At 39.3% G+C, this 24,305-nt stretch overlaps 1 protein-coding gene across 1 annotated transcript in view; it reads right to left on the bottom strand.

The window, feature by feature from the left end:
- itga8 (integrin, alpha 8) overlaps nucleotides 1-24,305 on the bottom strand; it is a 169,115-nt gene that overhangs the window by 49,135 nt on the left and 95,675 nt on the right. Inside the window, exons 14-15 of the mRNA XM_034174930.1 lie at nucleotides 14,976-15,021; nucleotides 8,716-8,823 (exon numbers count right to left, since the gene is read on the bottom strand). Of these exons, the coding sequence (XP_034030821.1) occupies nucleotides 8,716-8,823; nucleotides 14,976-15,021 (154 nt within the window). The remainder of the gene's footprint in view (nucleotides 1-8,715; nucleotides 8,824-14,975; nucleotides 15,022-24,305) is intronic.

Raw genomic sequence — 24,305 nt, 5'->3', positions numbered from 1 at the left:
CGTTATCGTGTCTCTAATCAGGAACAGGAAGTGGACTCCCCCGCACATGGAGTCGTGCACTATTAATATACTAAAATGCAAACACGCTCACAGATTTAACACTGACGACTATACAACAGGCACGAGATAAATGACTTCAGATGATTCTTGTTTGCTTTCATTCCACGTGCCCTAACAACTCAAGGATGCAGATGTTGTGCACGCCGGTTGTGTTTGTTAATAATTAGGACCTCCATTAGATGACACAGTAATGATAAGCTAGTGTTTCTGGATCGTAAATGTGTGTGCGGGTGTGTGTGTGTGTGTGTGTGTGTTGGATAAACTATAGGTCTGGCTCGTTCAAGTCATTCCCTGAAGTCATTTCGAACTCCTCAGATGGTTTCATGCATGTTTAATATGTTCTCTGTCAGCATGTGGGTGTGTTCATGTGTAACTGTAATAAGCACCGTGGGTCAAAGTTAAGTACACAGCGTGGAAATGACCTGCGTTTTACTGACAACAGTTCAGGCTCTTGGTTAGTCATTACTGTATGTAATTTTCCCCAAAAACGCATCTGTGGTTCACCAACCAGAAACAGGGTTGCCCTTCCGGCAAACATTCGCACATAAAGCCTTTCTTGCAAGACCTAGCATTGGCTTAGTGACTAATGGTGTCCAATTTATGGCTGGTCATTAAGAGCCGGGCCTTATTTTCCAACATTCCCCTCTGAAGCCTCTAGACACTGCAAAGACACATCTGAATAGCTAAAAATTTATTTCCCTCCCTAAAAAACGACTTGTTACCCCTCTGTGGAAAGGACGGAGTGATCACCTGATTGGAACAAGTACAAAGGTATTACTCCACTCTTTGACCTGGGCAAGGTGCTTGCAAAGGTCAATCTCAGTTCCTTGCTGCTCAGTGTCAAAAGCAGTCTGAATCCATGCCTGAGAAACGGCATGTATTTTATATAACGGCTGAGTGGATCCTTGTCATTTGATTGGTGCTTTGTATGTCACATGACATGGATTAATTCGTCCCATTTGTGTTGCATTGCATTTAGAGTGCAAATTTGGTTCCATACGTTTGGTACCATTGCACTCTGCACACGTACGTGTGTGCGCATGCACGCATGCACGCACGCATACACACACACACATGCACGCACCTTTACTCGCATATGGACGTGCATGCATATGTACGCGTGTGCCCACACACACATACGTGCGCGCACACACACACGCGTGCACACACACACGCGCACACACACACACACACACACAACGCACGCGCACACTCACACACAAAACAAATCCACTGCACTGTCTGGAGGCTGTTAGCAGGAAGTTAGAATGAAAAGCTGGACTAATTTCTGACGTGATTTTTTTTTTTTTGGTGCACTGAGGATGTGCACAGTCTTTCTTTGGTAGTACACATGTGAACAAGCGCCGAGCTGGTTGTGCGTGTGCGTGGGGGACAATGATTCTACCGAGACGACGATTTGATTGTGCTAACTGACGCTGCTTATGCTTGTAACACACACACATACACAAATAAAATCCACTCCGCTGTAAGCCATCTGGATGCATGAAGAACTGTTAGGATGAAAAGCTGACGTGATTTTTGGCTGGACTGAGGAACTACACAAAGTCTTTTTTTTTTCTTTTTTTTATGAAAGTCTGAAGTCAGTGCACAGCGTCACTGGACTACACATCACAATTTGGACTTTAGCAGCAGTGGAACACCAAAATGTAAGTCCCTTTTCTGTTGTTTATAAAATAATAAAATATCAAATGACAAGGATGTACTTTAACCGTCACATAAAACAAATAATTAATGTTTTTACATTCTTTCAATGGAATGAATATTTAATTGAAATATTCGTACCATTGAACTCATAAACATTCAGAAATACTTAAAAACACACAGATCAATACCTGAAAAGCATCCGCTTACAAGTGCATCTAGAATTCTCAGTCAAATCACTGTGAACATTCATAAACTCTAGGCTTTTATAATTTATTATTGTTGGTAATTAGGTTACATTGGTTCAAAGCTGCACTTTGCCTTAAAGCATCCAATCTAAGCATTATAATGTAGGTTTATGTTTGTAACATGTTGCAAAATTACAGCTCATTTTAATGAAAATAACATATTTACCTGGGGGAATTCCACAGCGAATTATTATTATTTTTTTACTTCTTACACCATCTTGCAGACAGACTGCAGGATGAAGCACGTCTGCGCGTGCCTGAGGTTTTAAGATTATCTGTGATCTGACCCACTTGCTTGATGTGCGTTCCCGGGGTGTGCACGCTAACATTTGTAAGATGTCTTGTAAATCACTTCAGAGGTGTTATCTGGTTTCAAAAGCAGTGTTTTTAGATTTAGAAGTGTTTATTTCTCATTAACTTTCACAAAAGATATGGGAAACATATAAATAAATCAACTGTTTTGGAGTCTTTTCCTCCAGCTCAGTTAATTTTGTTCAAGCAAGCAGCCTTTCTTTACTCTGATTGGTCACTGTGTCCTTCCCAGTATTCCTCATGTAGATCAGAGGAAGCGGCCCCCACCCCCATGTGATCTATGACATTGCTACCAAATGTAGGTCATGGCGTCTAATCGCTTCATTTTTCTCCCCTTCAGGGGTAGAAATTCTAAATTGTTTATGGACAGTGCAAATTTTGACCATATTAGCAATATCATATTATGAATCCCTAAATGCTAAGAAATAAAATTACAGTGGTACCAAAGAAAATTATTTTTCTGACTTAAATCTTAAAAACACCCAAAGGCTGTACAGCTTTAAATATCACTCTGACATCTGCTACGTTTCACTTTATGTGTGTTCCTGCAGAGGTGATGTGGGTAGAACTCTGCAGAGTATCTGTTCACAATAAAAATAAAAAACAAACAAAAAAAAATCAAGCCAAAATAAAGAAAACTGATTTCCACACAGGTATTTGAATTGTGATTTGAATTTAAAAACAATAAAGAAAATCAGATAATGGATAGTTTTTAAAAAATGTTTTCTGTTATCAAAATAAATAAATAAACAGCCCAGTCTCACTTTTTTTTTCTTTTCATGACGAAATGAGTCAAATTTTCATGACGGGTTTTTTTTTAACTCACTATTACTAACCCTACTCCTACCCCAACCCTAACTATAACCACACACCCCCCCCCCCCCAAATTCACTTTTAATTTCGTGCAGCCATGACGGAATGAATTAGAATGAATTCATGCTGCCGTGACGAAAATGAGGCGCTTTTCGTCACAATATCACAAACCAATATATTAATGTATATTTCGTGCTGCTGAATCACGACTTGCCGTGAAACCAGGTTGTCTTGGCCACAAATGGAGTTCCCTCATGGAAAAATAAACTTCTTTTGAATTTGATTTCAATTTGTGTTGTGAATGTCAGCATGTATTGTCATCAGTGACAATATATAATGGTAACAATATATGCCGTAACAGCTCTGCAGAGATTCATAAAATGCAGGTCTGAATATCGCCAGTATTTCTTAGCAATGTGTGCTAATTTTTGCAAAAACAGTGATTCTGTTGATTGGATTGCTTCGCGCGACAGCATGAGAATTTGGTGAATGTCCACTAAGTTGGTGAACATCACAGCCGCATTATACACAGGTAGTAGTACGTATAAGAGCTGGGTGGAGTGGAGGCACAGAGTGAGTCCCCCCAGTGAATTTTGGCCGTCCTCAGGGATGTGTTCTGACTCCTCTCTTGAATTTTTGCATGGAAGTCGTTGGGGACCAGTGACTGAGGTGCTTTTTCCTGTGAAGAAAGGTTCACTTTGTTGCTGATGCTGTGATCTGTGGAGAATCAGTGGATGCCCTGATTCCTGAGAAGCTGATTCATTGGTCATCATGCCTGGATTTATGCCTCTCCAGAATCAAGGCTAAAAATAAAGCTTCCAATGACTTTCTGGATTGTCATCAGCAGTGTGTCTGTATGTGGCGAATTTGTCAAAATTGTTGAGAGATTCATTGATCTCAACTTTGACATTCATGTTTCAGTCTATGAGGTTGACTCATCCAGAAAGAGATGTGTAGTAATGCCAATATATTTACAAATGCATGAATGTCTAATTGTTTAGGGTCTTATGTTATGAGAACTGAGTGCTATATCCAGTGAGTGGCCTAAGATGATAAGAGGATGTGTTTAATATTTCGTGGCTCTGGAAAAACCTGGGTGCTGTTGTAATGCATTTGCATCAAATGAGCACAGAATAAGCAGGAACCCAGATCCAGACATCAGTGATCATACACAGGGAATTTAATTCCGGTTGCTCAGAGGCACCATAGCAGATCCAGTGCAGATCTGCATTGGGATTTGGCACAAGTTATACACCGGGTGCTGCAACTGCTGCTCCTTGTGTTGAAACACACATAGTCCCTGGTGTTCCCAAGCGGTCTCCTGGTCAAATACTAATTAGGACTTATTCTGTTTCACTGCTGAGGTCTGAATGGACCAAGTGCACACAAAGAATTCTATTATTAATGAAAAATGGAATATTAGAGTATTATTTCACCTCTATCTGTAGTTGGAAATACATTTGGAAATACAACTGTCAAAATTGGGAGTTAAAGTCATTTTTGTCAACACTGTCAGTGTTGATTTGATGATGAATCCTGATGATGATACCACCTTTCAACTATGAACATCACTCAGCCTCTAGTTTGCACCTGCTACTTCTTACATTAACTGAATGGATCTTTGAATTATATTGTCAAAAAAAAAGAACCCAAAACAAAACAAAAAAAACATTAACGTCATATTCAAGAAGTTAGGAAAGTGGACTTATAACCAGAGGGTCATAGGTTCAGTCCCTCAGTCAGACAGGAAAAATGTGGGAGGGTAAGGTAACGATAACGTGACTTTTAGCCAAGTCCTAAATCCTCAGGGTGCTCTCTTTTTGCATTTGAGCGCATTGTGTCGCATGGCAGCACTGAGATGTCAGTGAGTGACTGATAATTTTAACACTTGTCAGAGTTAAATCCAAACTCTGCAGAGATAATGTATGCTATTTACAGTGTTAACAGTGCTAACGTGTTTAAATAACACTGTTGGGTATAGACCCATATACACTATACACACTTTTAAAATTGCTGAAATAACACTACAGAGTGTTAACCTGGATACAATACACACAGTTTTAAAACTGCTGAAATAACACTACAGGGTGTGGATTCATATACAGTATTCAAACACTTTTAAAAAGTATTTAAATAACACTGTTGGGTATAGACCCATATACACTATATACACATTTAAAACTGCTGAAATAACACTACAGAGTGTTAACCTGGATACAATACACACAGTTTTAAAACTGCTGAAATAACACTACAGGGTGTGGATTCATATACAGTATTCAAACACTTTTAAAACGTATTTAAATAACACTGTTGGGTATAGACCCATATACACTATATACACATTTAAAACTGCTGAAATAACACTACAGAGTGTTAACCTGGATACAATACACACAGTTTTAAAACTGCTGAAATAACACTATAGGGTGTGGATTCATACACATTACTCAAACACTTTTAAAAAGTATTTAAATAACACTGTTGGGTATAGACCCATATACACTATACACACATTTAAAACTGTTGAAATAACACTGCAGGGTGTAGATTCATACACACCCTTTCAAACACTTTTAAAAAGTATTTAAAAACACTGTTGGGTATGGACCCATATACACTACACTTTTAAAACTGTTGAAATAACACTGCAGGGTGTAGATTCATATGCAGCATTCACACTTTTAAAAAGTGTTAAATTTAAAAAGTGTTGAAATAACACTTTTGGGTATGGACCCATATACATTATACACATTTTTTAAACAGTTGAATTTGTTGTGTGGATGTTGTGTGTTGTATGGATTCATGCATTGTATACACACCCTGAAAGTGTTGAGATTAACTGTAGTAGAGTTATTTTAACTCTGCTCCATTTACTGTGTACAAACTTAAGGTGTTTCAGGCCTAAATTTTGCTTACAGCGGGAGAATGTCCACATCCACAGTCACAGAATCGTAACAGCTTGAGGATGTTCAACATGACTCCTGACCGCATTTAACGGTACAAAGTGGATAAAAACACATTTTGCACGACGCGACCCCTTGACTCTGTGTTCTATCCCATCCCATTCTGTTCTTCTCGCCATAATTTAGGGTGGTTTGTTTAAACAAACCAAGTGGTGTTTTGACAGAATTCCACAGTTCAGTGCTTTCAGTCAGTCTGTCCAAAACCCTATGTTCTTTTTAGACACTGCCAACACTCACACACTATTACACACAAACACAGACACTTGATAGCTGCTCACCAGGCACACGTCTCCTGTTCAAATAGTCCTCCAGTGAGTCCACTTTGGATCAACAATACAGCGTGGCGAAGCAGCGTGAGCCGTTTTCCTCAAACAGCTCACCCCCAGGTGGTTCAAAGCCAGACCAATACCCACCGGAGCAATAATATAATCAAAATAACATTATACCCTTTCAGATTAATTGCAGAGTCCCAAAAATGGAAACATTCAGGTTATGTGAGAACTTTGTGGGGTTTTTTTCAGTGTGGAGCTCAATTATTGTAGATATGAATGAAAACCACAGCTAACAGCAGGAGTCCAGGACATAAGAATGAAATATTTGTCACAGCCGGCAAATTGCACGTAATTTGTGTGTTATAATATGAACGTATTTATACAGCAGGCCATTTTACGATATCTTATAAGCAGCAGGATTTCTCACACGAAACCCGTGGTCTGTGCAACAGCAGAGCTCATTAGTGTCGTGTTTATGTAAGACTAGGATCTATTTAGCTTCTGGTACATTTACAAAGTCTCCAAAGCCGGGTCTGTGATTCAGTATCAGGCCCTAGGTCCGTCAGCATCAGTATGCAAACCACTTGGGGTCCTATCTTGAAGGCAAGCATGTCACATGTTACCTTTGTCATATTACTGTTTACATGGTGTGAAATCTCAGTAAAACCAGTGCGTGGTGCACAAACTGGCTGGATTATGTGTCCACGTTAGGGGGTGTGGTAACACACTACAAGTAAAGAAAACAAGTAATAAATTGCTTTTTTTTATAGGAATAAGCACTTTTCATGTTCCTTTTTAAAATCTGTGTCTATATTCATACTCGTGTAATTTTTTTGAGTCAGTAATCTACGCTTTTAATTAAGTACCTTTGGTGTAATGCCTTCATTAAACCAGTGTGCTGTAAATTGGTTGGAGACATTTGCTTTTGGACTGACACTACCGTAATGATGGAAGACAGAAAAAGAGGAAGCTAGCGGCAGTCCATGGTCCCATCTGACCATAGTTTAAAAAAATCTAGAAGAAAAAAAGTTACATGATGGAGTGCTATTCTGCTCCTATCAAAAAAGTCTGTAATCTCCCCTTTTAAAAACTTATTTTTCAACTTCTGCAAGCACGTTGGAGATGCATCTGTGAGCTCAGGTGAAAGTATGCTTTTATCCTTTTTTATAAATCATGCTTAAAGTTCAAAGGTAGGGGTGGCGGCCAGGTGGTTAATGTACTTGGTTTCAGTGTGGAAGGTTCCCGGTTCAAATCCCACCCCTGCCACATTTGTCCATGTAATGTGGAGTTGAGTCAGGAAGGGCATCTGGCATAAAACTTGTGCCAATCCAACATACAGATCCACCTTGGATTTGCAGTGGCGACCCCAAGTGCAAACAAGGGAGCGGCCGAAGGGATTTACTTAATGTGGAGTTAGTCAGGAAGGGTACCCGGTGTAAAAGTTGTGCCAATTCAACTTGCAGGTCCATCTTGGATTTGCGATGGTAAGGTTGGGTAGGATTACTTTGAAAGAATACATGTGGATTACATGTATGTATGTACATACATTTGGATTACTTGCAATCTGATTACTTTTGGATTACATTTCAAAGTAATCCTACCCAACCTTAGTGGTGGCGACCCTGAGTGAAAACAAGAGAACAGCCGAAGGGTCTTACTTTTTATGTTTGAAGTTCAAGCTTCTAAGAAATCAAAATGACCAACCGATATTTGGATAAAGAGGTGGAGCTCACACTCACAAGACCGATGAAGGCTGAACATCCCCCCCATCTTTGATTCTGAATCACACAGTTTATATATATATATTGCACAGAGCCTGTTTGACATCACCCACTGGTTTTCTACAGAGACCTGGAAAAGCTGAAATGACCCTCTTTCCTGGGCGTCGCCATGCTGAGAGCCCCGCCCGCACTGATTCACGATAAGCTCATTAATACATAAACCACGTGTGACAATAAAAGCCTGAGCACGCCCCCTCTCCTGAGTCTGAAGCACAAGCTAACAGCTAACCTCCATTCGTGTGTTTATTAAATCATATTTTTGGGGGTTAAGTTCCATAACTGACCATCAATCTGTGTGTACATTTGCCCCTGTCCACTGCCAAGAGACCAGCGCACCAGACCCATACAGACTCCACGCACGTGGTGAGCCCACACGGAGACACTGTAAAACCTGATTAGTTCATCTCCAAACTCAAACCAATGGAATGAAACTGAATCCATTCACACAATAATAATCACTGAATTACATAAAACATACTTAGTAGATTAGTGTTAAACAAACTTAAATCTGAGTCAACAGATGATGTGTGTGTGTGTGTGTGTGTGTGTGTGTGTGTGTGTGTGTGTGTGTGTGTGTGTGTGTGTGTGTGTGTGCACTTACCAGGTGACCATTGTGTTTGTGTAAGGCAGGAGACACTGCCGGTCGTCAGGATTCAGGATTTGGGGAGTCAGGATCATTTCAGCATCTACAGACACAACAGCTCGGGCCCTACACACACACACACACACACACACACACACACGCACACACACACACACACACACACACGCACGCACGCACACACACACACACACACACACACACACACACACACACACACACACACAACATAACAGTAAATAACAATGAATAATATGATGTACACCGAAAAAAGGGAATTGCTGAACCAACTTAAAAAAGCGTTACAATTGGTAAAACCCAGTGTTGTATAGTAACGAAGTAAAAATACTTCACTACTGTACTTAAGTACGTTTTGGGAGACTTTGTACTTTACTTGAGTTTTTTAAATTCACTTACTTTCACTTTTACTTCACTACATTTCCGACGTTAATTGCATACTTCTACTCCGATACGTTTTCTATGCGCCATGCCGTTACTCGTTACCAAAAAAAAAAAACACAAAACACACACACACACACACACACACACACACACACACACACACACACACATGAAAAAGTCGTGTTTTCACCCAGAGACAACTAGTGACTGCAACCAAGTCAGGCCGATTTGTCATGAGGCATGTCTGATAGGCTTTTTTGCAGTTGTGCACTTGGGGGGTGTTTGTCAGGAAAATGATAATTTCTCTACATTGATTTCAGACCTGCAACGGGTCTGTAATCAACTTTTCTGCAGCACGGCTTTGCTTTGAACCTTGAACCAATCGAAGCAGTGATTCGCAGATCAAAGCAGTGCTTCATTGTTTAATTTCGCTTTATCCTAATTTTTCCCCACTAAAACCCTGAAGAGCATAAGTCTGTGAGTAATATTTAATATTTTTATGTTAAACCGACCTGTTATGGTCTTCTGAAATAGTTGATAGATGTATTTTATAACTTAAAAACGGGACCGATGCTAACGCGTTAGCATGTCTATGGTGTTTTCAATGTTAAAGTTAGCATTAAGCTGTTCGCATCAACACGTTTGTGTTGATTTGTTTTCTGTATAATTAATGGCTCAGCTTTCGTTGTCGTCAAAGAGTCAAATTGTAATTTTTTTAATTTATTTTTATTTATAGATTAATAATAGCAACAACAATAGTCTACATAATAGACAATAATAGTCAATAATAATAGACTAATAATGTTACAATACAATTTTTAGAGAAAGAGACAAAAAGAACCTAATGAAACAAACACAACAGAAAAGATAAAACCATGTAACAATGAAAATAAATAAATACATATATAAATAAATAACTGTTTCCTTTGAACACCTAGTGAGTAGCCTACTCTCTTTTAGATCTGTCTGTCTCCCTGATCTGAATTGGGAGCTGGTTCCACAGGAGAGGAGCCTGAAAGCTGAAGGCTCTGCCTCCCATTCTACTCTTACAAACCCTAGGAACTACAAGTAAGCCTGCAGTCTGAGAGCGAAGCGCTCTATTGGGGTGATATGGTACTATGAGGTCCCTAAGATAAGATGGGACCTGATTATTCAAAACCTTATAAGTAAGAAGAAGAATTTTAAATTCTATTCTAGAATTAACAGGAAGCCAATGAAAAGAGGCCAATATGGGTGAGATATGCTCTCTCCTTCTAGTCCGTGTCAGTACTCTAGCTGCAGCATTTTGAATTAACTGAAGGCTTTTCAGGGAACTTTTAGGACAACCTGATAATAATGAATTACAATAGTCCAGCCTAGAGGAAATAAATGCATGAATTAGTTTTTCAGCATCACTCTGAGACAAGACCTTTCTAATTTTAGAGATATTGTGTAATTGCAAAAAAGCAGTCCTACATATTTGTTTAATATGTGCTTTGAATGACATATCCTGATCAAAAATGACTCCAAGATTTCTCACAGTATTACTAGAGGTCAGGGTAATGCCATCCAGAGTAAGGATCTGGTTAGACACCATGTTTCTAAGATTTGTGGGGCCAAGTACAATAACTTCAGTTTTATCTGAGTTTAAAAGCAGGAAATTAGAGGTCATCCATGTCTTTATGTCTGTAAGACAATCCTGCAGTTTAGCTAATTGGTGTGTGTCCTCTGGCTTCATGGATAGATAAAGCTGGGTATCATCTGCGTAACAATGAAAATTTAAGCAATGCCGTCTAATAATACTGCCTAAGGGAAGCATGTATAAAGTGAATAAAATTGGTCCTAGCACAGAACCTTGTGGAACTCCATAATTAACCTTAGTCTGTGAAGAAGATTCCCCATTTACATGAACAAATTGTAATCTATTAGATAAATATGATTCAAACCACCGCAGCGCAGTGCCTTTAATACCTATGGCATGCTCTAATCTCTGTAATAAAATTTTATGGTCAACAGTATCAAAAGCAGCACTGAGGTCTAACAGAACAAGCACAGAGATGAGTCCACTGTCTGAGGCCATAAGAAGATCATTTGTAACCTTCACTAATGCTGTTTCTGTACTATGATGAATTCTAAAACCTAACTGAAACTCTTCAAATAGACCATTCCTCTGCAGATGATCAGTTAGCTGTTTTACAACTACCCTTTCAAGACTTTTTGAGAGAAAAGGTTTATGTTTGTAAGTTAGATCAACTCTAGATGCACTCTAACTCACCAACTTAGTGTTGGTGAGTTCAAACAAGTTCAAACAATTTAATTCATTCAGGTTTTACCAATTGTAAAGCTTTTTTAAAGTTGGTTCTTTTTCAGTGTAATGTATCTGCAGGGCTGGATCCAGGGTGAAAATCTGACAGATGCATTTTTGCCCAATGATAAAATAAAAATCGTACACGTCTTGTTATTCAATAATCTTCATTCTTTTATTCGTGTGCAACATACACTGTCACACTTCTTTTAATATATTTATAATATAGTACTTCATGGACCATAGTGAACACTTCTTATTTGTATAAATATGATGTCCTAAAAAAACAACATTATAACAAAAACTGACTGTAAACAGGATTCAATTTATTGCCAAAATATTTCAATTATACCTGAATCTATATATGTTTTTTTTAATCAATAAAAATATGACTGCATATGTTCTTAATAAAAATATATTGAGATACAGACAGTTCACAGAAGACATTCATGCAAAATTAGAAACAGTCCAGCAGGTAACAATATGCATCATGTCCATGACTAAATATACTAAAACAAATACATCACAATTGTACACATATCACAATTGTGATATGTGTACAATTGTGATGTATTTGTTTTAGTATATTTAGACTTTGTTGTGATTTGGCACTTTATAAGCTGATTAAATTGAAATTGAATTGAAATTGAACATTTTATTGAGTCTTAAAGTAAATAAATATGAAATTGGTCATTGGATCCTTAAACTCTGGACATAATAAACTGTACATGGTGGATCCTTGATCTCTGGACATAAATAGGAATAAACAAAATCTGTAGTTTTGTCAAAAGCATTTCCTTTCAGACATTATTGGCATGAATGTCTTTCCATACATCTGAGCTGAGCTCTTATAGCTGTGCTGTATGTCAGGAATTTGTAAAGAAATACAGCACGTTTAATTTTGGGAGGAAAAAAAAACGTTTTAGTCTATTGTAGTTTTTTGTCTGTATTACAATGTTTGGAAAGAGGTATCATTTTATTTAAAGCGGCAATTCGTTTTGAAGTTATTACGACTGGACCCTGTCTCAGCAGTGAGCGGCGCTGCGTTTGAAGCCTCTGACAATGGAACGGAGGACGATTCTCTTTTCTTGAGGGCAACAAGACAAGAGTCCCAGTTAGTGACTTTAATCCACACAAAAGTGACTCATGATATTTTAATGGCTTTGAGAGGGGTTAAGAAGCAGACTTACCGCTTCTGAAGAGCAGCGAATCAAAGAACCAACGAGCTAGTGGATCGAAGCATTGCTTCAACGGTTTATGCTTCAAAGTGGAGTCGCGCTGCAGAAACAGTTGATTACAGACCTGCTGCAGACCAAACCCTGAATATCCGACTTTATTTGTACGTCCATATGACTCTGAAAAATCCGCATAATTTACGGACAATAGGTTGACATTAAAACCACAGAAAAGTTGTGTTCACCACTGGGACACATTCGGCACTATTAGCGATTATTCAATTTTTTTTTTTTTTTTTTTACCGATGACGAACGATGTGTAAAAGAATTTGACCGATGCAACTGCATCGGTCCAAACCGGTCTGGATCCGGGCCTGATCTGGCACAGTAAGTTAACTTACTGTTATTTTTTAAGTGTACATATGCCTTAGCCTTTTGCAATTTACTTTTTTTTTTTCATTTTTTGCAGGCGTGGGGGTTTGCAGGTATCACCACTGTACACACACTGTTTCATTCAAATGGCATCAGCAAGTAATTTGTACTGATGAACTCCTCTCAACTTAAGTGTTAATTAGTGAAACCAGCTGGTGGACTTTGTGGTTTATATTAAAATCTCCACATTTGGCCCCTTACTGAGTATGTCTGAGCTTTGACAGAATCCTAATTAGCACATCATAGCATCATATATAAAGCAACAGCGTACTGTATAACCTCAAGATTAAAAGGTACAGAATTCTGACAATAAATTATTTAATCATGAAATGAACTAAATATGCTAAAAAAACTGAACGCTGACTTCAATTAAATCTAATTTGTCTGCAGGTTCCGCAAAATTGGATTAAGCTAATTCAAAGAAAAAATATTAAGTTCATCTAACTAAATGAATTTACCAGATTTTTTAGATTAACACAAATGTATTGTGAACTGAAAACAAAAGGTTAATAGAAAATGCACAACCCAACTCATTTACTTTTTTGAGTATACTAACATTTAGTATTATGTAAAATGATGAATTATTTAGCAGCAATAAATTAAATACATTTTTTTGTAAACATCATTGTCAGTTTGGAGTTTGTCCTACTGCATATAATGACATATACTGTGTTTCTGATTTCATAAAGTAGAGAACTCACAGAGGAAAAATCATAAAACAACCATTCAATCATAACCCTTAAAAGCTGCAGAAAGTTCCACTGGGAATTATTTTCATTGGGAAATTGATTAAATATTTTATTACAGCAGTGGTGTGTCAGACAAAATTAAATGTTTCATGAAATCACACGCTGTCAGTTCAAATCAGATCCCAAAGTGTTTCACGCTGCAGAGCAGGTAGATTATTGAGAGTTGGGCTACTGATATGTAGACCTGGGATCAATTCACGGTCAAATTACTTGTGTCTGTCCTTGGACAAGACAGTTAATCTGCATTGTCCCAGTCCACCCAGCTGTAAATGGGTCATCTGCAGTCAATGGGTGTCCTGTCCATGGACAGTCATTGATTCTTAAAGTGCTCTGACATGCATTTTGGCTCCGCACTTTTGTGCACTTCGTCCTCTCTTTCTCTCTCCTGCGCTTCATGAGGTGAAGAATGTATTTGGAACAGTCTAAAAGGTAATTATTTGTAATATTTATATTGTAATGGCTTGGTAAAACAGTTGCATGTCATTCCTTCTTATGAGCAGCTGTAAAAGCATGTTTATGATAGATTTAACATCTCATCACATGCATGCATGTACAAGCTTGAGGGCTCAGTCTTTTTTTCAGAAAATGGATGGATTGATTATGACTTTTACATAACATTTACACTTCTAATTTTGACAGTCTCAGAGAAGACAAACCTCGTGCAAACTTATGCAATCTTTGGAGCTGCTCGGACCAGGGTGGTCTAGACCAGGGGTGGGCAATTAATTTTTACAAGGGGCCACATAGGGAACCTGAATTATGTCCGAGGGCCACACCATCGATAACTCAGCTGTCTCCCATTACAAATTTTACAAAAAATTACCTATTTAATAGCTTTTATAGGTAATTTTTATTATTGTAATAATATGTAAATATTTAAATATACCTAAATAAACCTCTCTAATGATTTGCAACACACAAGCTTGACATTTTTAATATATGTAATAATAATCAGACCTCATGACAGCCGGACAGAGACATGCAAAGGGCTGCATGTGGCCCCCGGGCTGCAGTTTGCCCAGATCTGGTCTAGACCTTACCCAACACAATGACAAGGAATACCTCCCTGTGATCAAATTCATTGATAATGAAAACAACTTTCAAATGTATTGGTGGTGACAGAAAGAAGAACAAAATCACAACAATTTATGTCAAATTCAAATGTACATTTCTCTTTTAATTTTTACAAAACACAAGGAGCATAGACCACATTCTTACCTGTACACGGACACTTCACTCACACCAAACGCCCCCACTATCAGATCTGGGGAAAGACAGAGAGAGGGAGAGAGAGAGAGAGAGAGAGAGAGAGAGAGAGAGAGAGAGAGAGAGAGAGAGAGAGAGAGGGGGGGGGGGGGGGAAATAAAGAGCTTCAAAGAATGCCACAGATGGGACTGATTTCAAGGTCTCCAGCAATCTTCATCAAATGCAGCCTTCTCTCATTTAATATACACAAATGTATACACACACACACACACACACACACACACACACACACACACACACACACACACACACACACACACACACACACACACACACCACACACACACACACACACACACACACACACACACACACACACACACACACACACACACACACAGTGATGTTGCATTGAATTTCTGGTGCATAGCACCATGCTTTGCTCTTTCCACTTGACCCGTTTCAGACTAAATGAATAAACAGAACATGCATTAATGTATGTGTTGTGTACGTGTGCTCGTATGTGTGTACCCGCTGTAAGATCCAACCGTGCATTCCAGGGCCGTTATGAATCACATCGCTCCAGTCACATTTCGCTAAACAACAACATTTCTCAGAAGCTCCTAATTGTAAGCAGTAAGCGCTCTCATCTATATGTGATTTTATTTGTTTTCATGGCTTTTTGTGATGAACACACACTTTTAATTGGTCTCTGAGATTAAAATAGAGGCGTTATTTAATGGTTGTGGTCATGGGACACATACCAAAGAAAACCATGCAAAGACACAGAAGTGCACATGAACAAGTTCTGATTAAAACAATCTGAAAATGTGGATGGCGGCTTAATGGATACAAGACACCAGTGCCAGACGCCGAAAAGAAGAATAGGAGGAAGTGACGAACTCAGCGGCACTGGGGGTTGGGAGGCGGGGATGGAAAGAACCATAATCCCACTAGAAAATTTATATTTACCACATTTGAAATTTTATGTTTTCCACGGGATATTGTTTATGCACTGCACTGGGGTCAACTGATTGAAGTCAGGCCATTCACATAACTTCACATAATATATTTATTTTTCATGAATTCATTTGCTTTTGTATGCGAGTAGGACGAGGGAGTTATGTGGGGCGTTATTCCCTCAGCGACGCTCCGTGTTTCACAGACCTCCAGGTTCGAGCATTACTACTCAAATGCTTAGAAAGGCAACAACTTGGACGACTTATTTTTAAGACACACTGACTAGTTAGATTAACTGACACTGACCTATCCACCACTAGCAGAGCTAATACTGGTTAATACTGGCTTTGACTTTGACTTTTATGGATCCATTCCTGGCCCTATATAAAAAAACATTACTGACAGATAAATTTCATTGCATTTTTGCCTGTTTTGAAACTATTTTTTTGTCTCTCTCTCTCGCTCTCTGGACAAGTGTTTAGCAATTGCTACTACACTTAATGCTATGGTGATTCTTTATTTGTAGCCAAAAGTACTGGTTGCTAGGGCAGATTAGATGACACAGATGCCATGGCTGCACTGATTGAATAAAATGTATTGTTTCCTTGACAAACAACTCCAGTCAAGAAGCAGAAGCTGGTGTAATAACAAACAGTAGGACGAGAGCCCAGCATTCAGAAATAACCCCAAACTGAAGCAGAAGAGTCTCACTGTTATTTGTTGTTAGCTGTGTAGTTTGGAGGCCAAAATATGGCCTGTCTAAATAGATAGATAGATAGCTTTTATTATCATTGTCATTACAACAACGAGATTTCCGCAATCACATTCCACATACAACAGCAATTGATCTACAATTATTACTTGTTTACCGTAATAATGGCACACATCAGAATTAGGACAACACATATACATTTGACACTGTTTATGTGCCCTAAACTTGAAACAGTCCGTTTCCCAATTGAGGCGATGTGAGTGTGTTTGTAGCCACTGCAACTGTCAAGTCATGCCGCCTGACCAGCTTGGGAAGACGGAGGCCTGCCACAGGGACGGAGGGGCAGGACAAGAGGTAAGAGGAGAAAACTGGAGCATGCTTCGGTCCATGTGTAAGTCTGTCAGTTTATTGTCCTTGTGGGTTGACATAAGAATGGAGCTGAATAATCTCACCAGAGCCTGGATAAATTCCTCTGGAGGTAAACAGTGGGCAATTGACCTTGATGCTAGATAGCCTGTAGTGTTGCAGCCGAGCAGTGAAAAACACTTTTTACAGTTTCACTCACACAGCCAAATCCCAATTATGAATTAAGAATATTCCCAATTATGAATTAAGAATATTCACCGGCCTCCGAAACCTTCAGCTTCAACTGCAAGGCACGCTTGACCTTGAGTGCATTCTTCCTGTCCTCTTCAAATTCAGTGACAGCTTGGTGGATCGAGTGGTGCCAGGTACCACGGTCTGCAGCCAGGTCTGACCAACACTGGTGGTCAACATGGCATGCGCTGAGGGACTTCTTGAGGCAATCCTTGTATCATTTCTTGGGGCACCTCTCTCTCTCTACGGCCAGTGGAGAGTTTGCCATACAGTACAATCTTCAGTAGGCGATGGTTCTCCATTCTGGAGACATGACCTGCCCATCGAAGCTGTTATTTCAATAGTATTGCTTCGATGCTGGGGATCCCAGCCTGCTCCAGAACTTCAACGTTTGTGATGACGTCACTCCAGTGAATGTTGAGGATGGAGTGGATGGAGACAGCGCTGGTGGAAACGCTTGAGGAGTCGGATGTGACTGCGATAGGTCACCCAGATCTCTGAGCCATAGAGAAGGGTGGTGAGAAGAACAGCCCAGTAGACACGGATCTTTGTCTTGTTCTTCAAGTTTTTGTTGTTCCAAACTCATTTGTACAGTCTGCCAAAGGAGCTGTTGGCTTTTGTATATATATACACACAGTGAGGAAAATAAGTAATAGAACACCCTGCAATTTTGCAAGTTATCCCACTTAGAAATCATGGAGGGGTGTGAAATTTTCATTTTAGGTGCATGTCCACTGTGAGAGACATAATCTAAAAAAAAAAAAAAATCCGGAGATCACAATTTATGATTTTTTAAATAATATATTTGTATGTTACTGCTGCAAATAAGTATTTGATCCCCTCCCAACCAGCAAGAATTCTGGCTCACACAGACCTGTTAATTTTTCTTTAAGAAGCCCTCTTATTCTGCACTCTTTACCTGTATTAATTGCACCTGTTTGAACTTGTTACCTATATAAAAGACACCTGTTCACACACTCAATCAATCACACCTGTCCACCATAGCCAAGACCAAACAGCTGTCTAAGGACATCAGGGACAAAACTGTAGACCTGCACAAGGCTGGGATGGACTACAGGACAACAGGCAAGCAGCTTGGTAGAAGACAACTGTTATGATTATTTATTAGAAAGTGGAAGAAACACAAGATGACTGTCAATCTCCCTCGGTCTGGGATTCCATGCAAGATCTCACTTTGCGGGGTACAGATGATTCTGAGAAAGCTCAAAACTACACAGGAGGACCTGGTCAATGACCTGAAGAGAGCTGGGACCACCAGTAACACATGATGCTGTCATGGTTTAAAATCCTGCAGGGCAGCAAGGTCCCCCTGCTCAAGCCAGCACATGTCCAGGCTTTTTTCAAGTTCACCACTGACCATCTGGATGATCCAGAGGAGGCATGGGAGAAGGTCATGTGGTCAGATGAGACCAGAATAGAGCTTTTTGCAATCAACTCCACTTACCATGTTTAGAGGATGAGAACAACCCCAAGAAAACCATCCCAACCATGAAGCATGGGGTGGAAACATCATACTCTGGGGGTGCTCTTCTGCAAAGGGGACAGGATGATTGCACCGTATTGAAGGGAGGATGGATGGGGTCAAGCATGACAATGACTCCAAACACACAGCCAGGGCAACTAAGGAGGGGCTCTGTAAGAAGCATTTCAAGGTCCTGGAGTGGCCTGGCCAGTCTCCAGACCTTAACTTAATAGAAAATCTTTGGAGGGAGCTGAAACTCCAAACCTGAAAGATTTGGAGAGGATCTGTATGGAGGAGTGGACCAAAATCCCTGCTGCAGTGTGTGCAAACCTGGTGAAAAACTACAGGAAACGTTTGACCTCTGTAATTGCAAACAAAGACTACTGTACCAAATATTAACTTTGATTTTCATAGGTGTTCAAATACTTATTTGCAGCAATAACATACAAATAAATTATTTTAAAAAAATCATACATTGTGATTTCCGGATTTTTTTTCTGTTGGATTATGTCTCTCACAGTGGACATGCACCTAAGATGAAATTTTCAGACCCCTCCATGATTTCTAAGTGGGAGAACTTGCACAATCACAGTGTGTTCAAATACTTATTTTCCTCACTATATATATATATATATATATATATATATATATATATATATATATATATATATATATATATATATATATATATATATATATATATACTCAACAAAAATATAAACGCAACACTTTTGGTTTTGCTCCCATTTTGTATGAGATGAACTCAAAGATCTAAAACTTTTTCCACATACACAATATCACCATTTCCCTCAAATATTGTTCACAAACCAGTCTAAATCTGTGATAGTGAGCACTTCTCCTTTGCTGTGATAATCCATCCCACCTCACAGGTGTGCCATATCAAGATGCTGATTAGACACCATGATTAGTGCACAGGTGTGCCTTAGACTGTCCACAATAAAAGGCCACTCTGAAAGGTGCAGTTTTGTTTTACTGGGGGGGATACCAGTCAGTATCTGGTGGGACCACCATTTGCCTCATGCAGTGCAACACATCTCCTTTGCATCATTCGTGAAGAGAACACCTCTCCAACGTGCCAAACACCAGCGAATGTGAGCATTTGCCCACTCAAGTCGGTCACGACGATGAACTGGAGTCAGGTCGAGACCCCGATGAGGACGACGAGCATGCAGATGAGCTTCCCTGAGACGGTTTCTGACAGTTTGTGCAGAAATTCTTTGGTTATGCAAACCGATTGTTTCAGCAGCTGTCCGAGTGGCTGGTCTCAGACAATCTTGGAGGTGAACATGCTGGATGTGGAGGTCCTGGGCTGGTGTGGTTACACGTGGTCTGCGGTTGTGAGGCTGGTTGGATGTACTGCCAAATTCTCTGAAACGACTTTGGAGACGGCTTATGGTAGAGACATGAACATTCAATACACGAGCAACAGCTCTGGTTGACATTCCTGCTGTCAGCATGCCAATTGCACGCTCCCTCAAATCTTGTGACATCTGTGGCATTGTGCTGTGTGATAAAACTGCACCTTTCAGAGTGGCCTTTTATTGTGGGCAGTCTAAGGCACACCTGTGCACTAATCATGGTGTCTAATCAGCATCTTGGTATGGCACACCTGTGAGGTGGGATGGATTATCTCAGCAAAGGAGAAGTGCTCACTATCACAGATTTAGACTGGTTTGTGAACAATATTTGAGGGAAATGGTGATATTGTGTATGTGGAAAAAGTTTTAGATCTTTGAGTTCATCTCATACAAAATGGGAGCAAAACCAAAAGTGTTGCGTTTATATTTTTGTTGAGTGTATATATATATATATATATATATATATATATATATATATATATATATATAGTTTGCACTGGGATGCTGATACAGCCGAGGGTATTTTAGCATTGCATTATATTTAAAAATTGTTTTTCCTGTGTGTTTTCCTAAATATTCAAGTCAAGCCTGGGACCATGCACTGGCAATGTGCTTTTCGACATCCAAGACACCATGAAAATGCTTTGGGTACTCTGTACCAACCACCTAGACAAACAACATGTCCATCCCCATGTCTCTAAAATATTCCAACGCTGTTGCTGTCCTTTTGCTTGCTCCCCTTTTTGTTTGGGATTGCCACAGCGGATACAGTCAGGTCCGCATTGGTATTTGGCATATTCTAAAATATTCCAAACTTCTTCTTTGTGTCCTGTCAGCTACATGATAAGGTAACTTCTATGATGTTAAAGAATGCACTATCGGTCACTCATGAGAGGTACTTGCAGTTTCATCGTCAACATTAGTGTGTGTTGTAAAGACGACAAAGAGTAAGTAGATATGCAATGACTGGGCATTGAGCCAATTCACAAATGAAAACTATCACATAATTTATCAAAAGACGTGGAAATTGTCCAAATAATTTGCTGGAGTCACAGTGGTCAGTTGTTTATGTTTACCGTACACTGTAAACATGTTGCAATGCAGTGGATCACCCACTTCCTGGTTTCCTATGTTGATACTTTCCCATGATACTTCGATGATAAACCAACAGGTGGCATTGTTAATTTAGTAAATTGCTAATGTTAGTTGTATCTATTATGTACTGTATGTGAATTAATAAAGCAGTTGTGACTTTGAAATGTAATCAGTTAGTCAAAATAGATTACATGCCCATTTTTTTTTGTAATTTCCACTATAATAACAAAGTAACACATAATACAAAAAATAAAGAAAAATAAAACAAATACACACAACCACAAATATTCTTTTTCTCTTTATCTTATCACAAATGATCAATTCAATTATAAATTAAAACAAAGTATCGCAAAACATATCTCTTTCATTCATTCACCTGAAAAAAAGTTTTTTTCTAAAAATAAATAATACAAATCGGACTCAACATTTACATTCTTGTGGAAGACATTTTTAAACTCAAAATGATGTCAAGGGCAGCACAGTGGCTTAGTGGTTAGCACTGTTGCCTCACAGCAAGAAGATCATGGGATCGATTCCCACCTGTGGCCTTTCTGTGTGGGGTTTGCATGTTCTCCCCGTGTTTGCGTGGGTTCTCTTCGGTTCTTCTTCCCACATCCAAAAACATGCAGGTTAAGTGGACTGGAAACTTTAAATTGTGCATGCGGGTTTGAATGTGTTTGTTTGTTTGTGTGTGTTTGTCTATATGTGGCCCTGTGACACATTGGTGTCCTGTCCAGGGTGTACCCCGCCTTATGCCCTATGACTGCTGGGATAGCGCCCCCCTCCCCCATAACCCTTAATTGGAGTAAGTGGCTGAAGATAAGTGAGTGAGTAGAAATGGCGATGTAGAAATGGCGATGGCGATATTTCTTGTTTTTTTTTTCATGTAGCGCAGACAGACTGCTGCTAATCGAGTCTTCCATCTTGTTTTTAGGATCTTTAAAAACAAGACAGAGTGCTGGTTGAAGATTGAGTTATTAACACTGGACCGTTGAATAAGGTTTCCTCAATTTTAAATGACCATATTTTAATAATCAAAATGTAATCAAGTATTCTTTGACAGTGTAACTATAATGTGATTAACCATTTTTCCCATGTAATCTGGCCTGATTACAGTCTTACATTTTGGTAATCTGATTACATAATCTTGATTCCCTTTGTGCACTATGTAGTAGCCACTTGAAATTAACTTTAAAATGCATATTTGCACAGTTGTAACAAATTCTGTCACCTGACCATTCTAAAGATCAAACTCTACCTTGCCCCACCAAGAAAAAATAAATCCTCTGGGGCCGCCACTGAGAGGGGATCAGTGGGATATGTTGCTCTAACCAAATGTAGGGTGACGTTTGTGGAAGTTTATTCTTTGTTTTGGCTGCTCCTACTGGCATGGAGTCATCAGAGCAGATACGTTGGGATCTGCATCTTGATTTGGCAGACGTTTTTTGCCCTCACTGATGTAACTCCAGATGTACAAGGATAAAGGGCACGGATGGGCTTGAACCCAGGATATTCTTGCTGTGAGGCACAAGTGTTTACCACCTTAAGAATGTTGCATCCAGCACAGAAGTAATGTTTTCAGTGGCAACTGTTTATTGTTGGGTTGGTTTGTTTGAAAGAGTACACAAAGCCATGACAAAATTATCATGGATCTTGGAAAACAAGTTAAGCCTGTCCTCAAGTAAACCATTAAATGTTGGTTTTTACTGACATAAAGATGTGGATGTAAGAATTTAGTAGGTTGTTGTAATGTTCCATGTGGTATTTGGTCATCAGTGTGTTTCACAGCAAAAGGATTTCAGAGTGGTAGCACTTTTACTCTGAAAGTTTTAATATATGAACTTTCAAACACTGACTTGGAAAACAACAATTTTGTTGGGATTTTACCAATAAAAGCCCCAGATCTTTTACCATGTGTTTCACTGTAAAAGAAAAGGAAAATTGCTCTAAAAAGATGTATTTAATGTTTTGTTTTTACAAGAGGATCTATTAATCACAGATCTAGGTCAGCTAACACTAAGATGTACTATTGGCATTACACTGTAATTCACATTTAAAAGAAAGGAATCATGAATTGTGAGACTTTTAGATAACATTTTGGACAAAAATGTAATGAAACACAAACTTTCTGCACTTTAAATATACAAACTGTGTTGACTCACATCAGTTACCACACACAAATAAGTGAAACTACATTAAATTGGGTCCAATTCTGTGGCCATGTGATAATATTTTAAAACAGAGCTAAACTTGATGTATTATAATGAAGCATTTTCAGAATGTAGCTAAAATTCTAATTTACTTTTGGCCTAAAATAATTCAATAGATGCACTATATTTAGCTTACACACAGCACTCATCATCTCAGTGGCTGTGTCTCAAAGAACACAGCCTGGCAAAGAAAGTGTGTAACACAGATCCTATACCAGCTCAGGGGGCGCATCTCACAGAGCACACACCTGTTTAGTGGGACTGTCACACAAAGCACACACCTGTTTAGTGGGTGTTTCACACAGAACACATACCTGTTTATTGCGTGTTTCACACAAAGCACACACCTGTTTAGTGGGTGTTTCACACAGAACACATACCTGTTTATTGCGTGTTTCACACAAAGCGCACACCTGTTTAGTGGGTGTGTCACACAGAGCACATACCTGTTTATTGCGTGTTTCACACAAAGCGCACACCTGTTCAGTGGGTGTGTCACACAGAGCACACACCTGTTTAGTGGGTGTGTCACACAGAGCACACACCTGCTTAGCGGGTGTGTTACACAGAACACACACCTGTTTAGTGGGTGTGTTACACAAAGCACACACCTGTTCAGTGGGTGTGTCACACAAAGCACACACCTGTTTAGTGGGACTGTCACACAGAACACACACCTGTTTAGTGGGACTGTCACACAGAACACACACCTGTTTATTGTGCGTTTCACACAAAGCACACACTTGTTTAGTGGGTGTGTCACACAGAGCACACACCTGTTTAGTGGGTGTGTCACACAAAGCACACACCTGTTTAGTGGGACTGTCACACAGAACACACACCTGTTTATTGTGCATTTCACACAAAGCACACACTTGTTTAGTGGTTGTGTCTCACAGAGCACAC

Source organism: Thalassophryne amazonica, chromosome 7 (assembly GCF_902500255.1).
Source record: "Thalassophryne amazonica chromosome 7, fThaAma1.1, whole genome shotgun sequence".
In the NCBI taxonomy this organism is placed as follows: Eukaryota; Metazoa; Chordata; class Actinopteri; order Batrachoidiformes; family Batrachoididae; genus Thalassophryne; species Thalassophryne amazonica.
Note: the sequence above shows the minus strand (reverse complement) of the source record. Positions and strands in the feature narration are given on the sequence as shown.